We start from the raw sequence: 5,521 nt of genomic DNA on the forward strand, positions 1-5,521 counted from the left end.
GGGTCTAGGCCCGAAACGTCAGGTTTCCTGCTCCTCTGATGCTGCTTGGCCTGCTGTGTCCATCCAGCTCTACATCTTGTTATCTCAGATTCTCCAGCATCTGCAGTTCCTGCTATTTCTGACTAAACTTTGTCCTTTTTGTTTTGCCTCTTAGTCAGAGTCTGTGCCAGAGAATGTCTATGATTCACTTGATGTTGAGGCAGATATCCTACAACCCCAGCAAAGGAGCACCAGTGACCATGATGATGACCACAGTGAAGAGGCAAGTCCAGCATATTCAACCCAGGGATTAAAATCCTGTCTTGACATGTCAAAATAATAACTATTCAGGATGGCACTATTAAGGGTATAGTTTTACATTTAAATATAAGTACAATGAAGGATGAATGTCTGTAAAGAAGAGTAAGTTTATGATCCATAATGTTATAGACCCATATACAATACACTCCTGTTCAATCATGTGCAGTCCGGCTTTGCAGTTGTGAATTGTTCAAGAAAAATCAGACAGTTTAAAAATGATAACCTAACAGGTGGGGATACTGTCGTGTTTGGATGTCTTAGTACAACCTGGGAAAATGTGTATGCTGCAGTGTTTTAATAGTTTATTCCAGTGACTCTGAACAAGGCTATGTCTGTCTTCATCTCAGTGAAGGTTGAGTACGCTGTCTGAAAATTCTCCAAATGTGAAGCAGATATTAATCTGGTATTTACCAAAATAAAAAAAATTACTTGAGTCTTAGATTGTGGAGTCATCAGTTATTAAATTTTTAGCAAGTTCTCCAAACTGCATTGTTATCCCACTTGTGTTCACTTGCACCGTGATCACTTCCTTGTTGGACCTGGTAAGAGATGGATCTCTTTTGAATGTCCAGGTTTTCATTCCTCCCCCTCTGCCCCGAAGATACCTTCCCCATCGAACATGCGTTCCTTTCACATTTAGGATCCAAATGTGACTCAGTTACTAGCTGTTTTCACCAATTGAGAAGTAGCAAGTTGTGGTGTGAAGGAGGTCCTGGAATTTGAAACTTTGCAAAACGGAAAACTGAGTTTTTTGTAATGGCTGCAAGCAGTATTTCTTTTTCTTGTATTATTCCAGTTCAACTTTGGTGATGTTTTTGTGCACCAAGCCATCCACACAATTGAGTACTGTCTTGGCTGCATCTCTAACACTGCATCCTATCTCCGGCTATGGGCTCTAAGCTTGGCTCATGCAGGTAAGCAAATGGTTTGGCCCCACCTGAGGTGACAGAGTGGTGACACTGCAGGGTATGGATGAAACCCTGAGCTGCTGATGTGGAATGGAATCCTGTATGCAAAACTCACTTTGTTTCAGATGTCAGCCCAGAATTCTGTAAAATCAGAAACTGTCCTGCTTTTGTGCTTCATAAACTCTTCAGTGAAAATTATCTGCAGTTTATGGAGTCATCAGTTATTGAAATTTTAGCAAGTTCTCCAAACTGCATTGTTATTCCACTTGTGTTCACTTGAACCGTGATCACTTCGTTGTTGGACCTGGTGAGAGATGTATCTCTTTTGAATATCCAGGTTTTCATTCCTCCCCCTCTGCCTCGAAGATACCTTCCCCATCTAACATGAATTCCTTTCACACTTAGGATCCAAATGTGACTCAGTTACTAGCTGCATTTTAACTGTGATTTCCCAGTGAGGAGTGGGATAGAAGGCTGGAGAGAACAAAATCATAAAGTATGGGGGTGAAAAGTACTTTTATTTTTAAACTTTATGTTAATAATTGCAGATGGTTTATATTTATCATTCTAGATATTCACATTTTCTGTTTAATGAAAATATACTTCCATAATATCTGGAAAATATATTGTGACAAAGAAATTCAAAATTCAACTTCATTTTTTAAAATAATGCTCAATCTGTATTTAATTCTTCAGCTGCGTAGTAACAGTGGGAAATGAGGAGAGAGAACAGTACTTCCTTTAAAAACGGATTGCTGATCCCTTGACAATACTACGTCCTTAGCCCACAGGCAGAGCTAACATTTTTATTTGGCTGTGGACTGCTATAATGTGGATAACACTGGTATACTGGTGACCAAGGGTGAACTGTGTATCTGTGTTTGAACATTTAGAAACATGGACTTGGCAAAATAATAAAATGTTAGCCCCTAGAATCCTACAATCCTGTTTGGAAATTGCCAAATCTCTGTATTTTAATACAAACAAATCTCCATGCATGTCCCATTTATCTTTAGAGTTATCAGAAGTCCTCTGGACCATGGTGATGCGCATTGGCTTGAGTAGTGCTTCTTGGGCTGGCCTGATTGGTGTCTTCATCATATTTGCAATTTTTGCCATCTTAACAGTTGCTATTCTGTTGGTAATGGAAGGATTATCTGCTTTCCTACATGCTCTGCGTCTTCACTGGTAAGTCATTCAATGTATATTGGCTGCCCTGGGGTCTAAACCATAGAATAGTTCCTCTCTGTGCTGTGGCCATTCAGTCTGCCTTGCCAATGCTGACTGTCTGTGAGAACATCTCAGTCACACTCCTGCCACCTTCCCTGTAGCTCTGCAGTTTGTTACCCCTCTGAAGGCGCTCATCAAATTCCCTTTTGAAAGCTATGATTAAATCTGCCTCCATTACATTCCAGTTCCCAATCACTGTGTTTAAAACAAGCCTTCCGTCTGTGTCAGATTTTTAATGACCTTTAAGCCAGTGTCTTGTGATTCTTGCCCTTTCTCCAATGGGAACAGTTTTTTTTCCCCCCAGTTGACTGTCAATAATATTGAACAGCTCAATCAAATCTCCTTATGGTCTTTTCTTAGTTTCTCCAATATATCCATGCAGTCTCACATTGTTGGAAACACACCCATGAATCTTTTCTGCCTCCTCTGCAACACCTTCATATCAATGCTCACTACCCATGGGGTTGGTGGCATGGTGGCACAGTGGTTAGCACTGCTGCCTCACAGTGCCAGGGACTCAGGTTCGACTCCAGCCTCGGGTGACTGTCTACGTGGAGTTTGCACATTCTCCACATGTCTGCGTGGGTTTCCTTCAGGTGCTCCGGTTTCCTTGCACAGGAAAAAGATGTGCGGGTTAGGTGGATTGGCCGTGTTAAATTGCCCCATAGTGTTCAGGGATGTATAGGCTAGAAGGATAAGCCATGAGAAATACGGGAATAGGGTGGGTCTGGGTGAGATGCTCTTTGGAGGGTCGGTGTAGACTTGATGGGCCAAATGGCCTCTTTCTGCCTAAGTCCCAAAAGCATGCAGGAAAAAGCACACAGAAGATGGCCAATGAAGGAAAAGTCACCCTCTTGAATGGAATGGACACAAATAGTAAGAAGGTACATCCCCGAAAATCATCAGCCTATGACTGGGGTTTGATACTGATATGTTTGATTGTAACCTATCCAAACCCTGGAGAGATCTAGCCTATGATTGGAAGAGCTGCAAGGAGTGAGGAAAGTTGCTATTGGCTACGAAGGAGTTGCCCTGAGAGCTGAGATGCAGGGTCTGAGAGTTAGTGGGGTAGCCTGAGGTCTAGAACAAGAGGGATGGGTGAATGGTGTGAGGAGGGCCTACAGTTGCAGGAGGTGAGTGCTGAAAGTCACCATTGCTTGGGATGTGTAGGTTTTTGCTGAATCTAAGACTGCTGGGTATTGGTGTCAGCCAGGGGAGGGAGGAGGATGTAATTGCAGGAGGGAATTACAGGTTTCCTGGGTGGTGAAGGATGATGTTGCAAAGAAGGGTGAGGGGGCTAAAAGGAGGTTGCAAGCGGGTACAAGGAGCTGCAAAGGAGAGATCACAATTTTGATCTAACAAAGAAATACTCAGTTAACTGAGATCCAAGGAAACTTCATATTACTGAGGTAAAGAATTCCTTGGAAATGACTGTGGAACCTTTAGTTTAGGGCTGTGTAAGTTCATATTTACTATACCTGGAGTGAGGTGGGAAATGTAGTGGAATCTAATTTAGTGAATACCTGTCAATTGTTAAATTTAAATGAGCTTGACATCTTCGTACCAAAATGTATCAATTTAAGCAGTATTTAACACCGCACCTATTTCTTTTATTCTTTTCCTCCTAGGGTTGAGTTCCAGAACAAGTTCTATGGTGGAGCTGGCTACAAGTTTAATCCATTTTCATTCAAATCCATTCTGGATGGAAATCCAGATGAATAAAGCTGATTTCAACATTGTTTTCAACAACGAATGTTTCAACTACAGATTGCTTTTGAATGTCACTATCTTTCAATCACTGATCTCAATTAAAATGATACAATAGATTGATTTACAGGTAAAATTTAAGGTTTTGAATTTTACCTGTGCAAATTTTAGTATGTAACATTGAGCTGGAGTACTCCTAAGTGCTATCTAGCAAATCTGATAAGATTAAAATCAGTGGAGAAATGGCTGTTATGATCAAGAACTGACTGTTCTATCATGTTAAGCATATCTGTTAATATGCACACAATTTGAGATGAGGTTTTCAATGAAGATAAAAATTAACTTTAAATGATTTTGCATTTGCTTCAGGCTGGTAGTGAAATTTGGTGAATCACGTGCCATGTTTTGACCAGGAGTTACAAGACTGACAGTTTCTAGCATTGTTGACACCTTAGAAAAAGGAACTGGTAGAAGTGAGAACCGCTGTATTTAATGGGCAAGCTACTACACCTTAGCCTTCAAAATGTCATAAAATGATGCATTGTTTATCTATCACTTGTGAATATGATTGCTGTTTCATGAGAAATCTTAAGTAATGTTAAGAAATTTTACTTGTCAATGTCAGCCGAAGTCACGGTCAACATGATTTGTTAAAAACCCATTTTAGGGTCACAGTAAAGACCTCCTAGGAAATTAGCCCAAACAGGGCTCATGTTACAAAGTCACCATGTCGGCTCAATGTGTAAGTTTTCCTTTACTGCCTGCAGGCGTATGTAAATAAAAGTCTCTTCTGAGTAGTTGTTTGGAATTGCCTCAAAATAGAACAATGAAAAGAGGTGTTACAGAGATGTCTGTCATTGATTTGGTGTACATTCCAGTCATGTTTAAATCAACAGTTATCACCAGAATAACACCTTTTGTGATTAAAGCAATTTTGAATACAACAAATACTGACTGAGCTGTATCTTTGTAAACAAAAACAAGTGTTGATATTTATTTGGGATTGCCCTCTCCAGTGGAGAGAATAGGGTAAAAATCCATTGATCAAAGTACCTTAAAGATAACCTAACGTGCAGTCAAAAGAAATTCAGTGAACCCAGTTTGAAACAATTTCTCTCCATCTTCAATCCCACTCCTAGGTCTGATCAGAAGATGTGCCATTACATATATTACAATTTTGTCCATTTGGCCTAAATGTATTAAATCAACTTTTCCTTCTGATTCTCAGAATTAAACAATGTCCAGAATGAATGATTGAACTTTCCATCAGGTTTTCATCCCCACAACAGCAGTGCAAGAGCCTTAATGGAACTGAGATCCTCTGTCACTCACCACAGTGCACTATTCCTCCTCATTCTTCTTCACCATATCTGCTG

At 40.3% G+C, this 5,521-nt stretch overlaps 1 protein-coding gene across 4 annotated transcripts in view; it reads left to right on the plus strand.

Moving 5' to 3' along the window:
* Positions 1-5,093, plus strand: part of LOC109930923 (V-type proton ATPase 116 kDa subunit a 4) — a 72,283-nt gene extending 67,190 nt beyond the window's left edge. For all 4 annotated transcript variants that reach the window (XM_048607922.1, XM_048607920.1, XM_048607919.1 and 1 more), the window contains exons 18-21: positions 155-262; positions 1,097-1,214; positions 2,225-2,396; positions 4,067-5,093. In XM_048607922.1, coding sequence (XP_048463879.1) covers positions 155-262; positions 1,097-1,214; positions 2,225-2,396; positions 4,067-4,160 — 492 coding nt within the window. In that variant the 3' untranslated portion in view covers positions 4,161-5,093. The remainder of the gene's footprint in view (positions 1-154; positions 263-1,096; positions 1,215-2,224; positions 2,397-4,066) is intronic.
* Positions 5,094-5,521: the final 428 nt, after the last annotated feature.

This window comes from Rhincodon typus, chromosome 18, assembly GCF_021869965.1.
Source record: "Rhincodon typus isolate 14 chromosome 18, sRhiTyp1.1, whole genome shotgun sequence".
NCBI lineage: Eukaryota > Metazoa > Chordata > Chondrichthyes > Orectolobiformes > Rhincodontidae > Rhincodon > Rhincodon typus.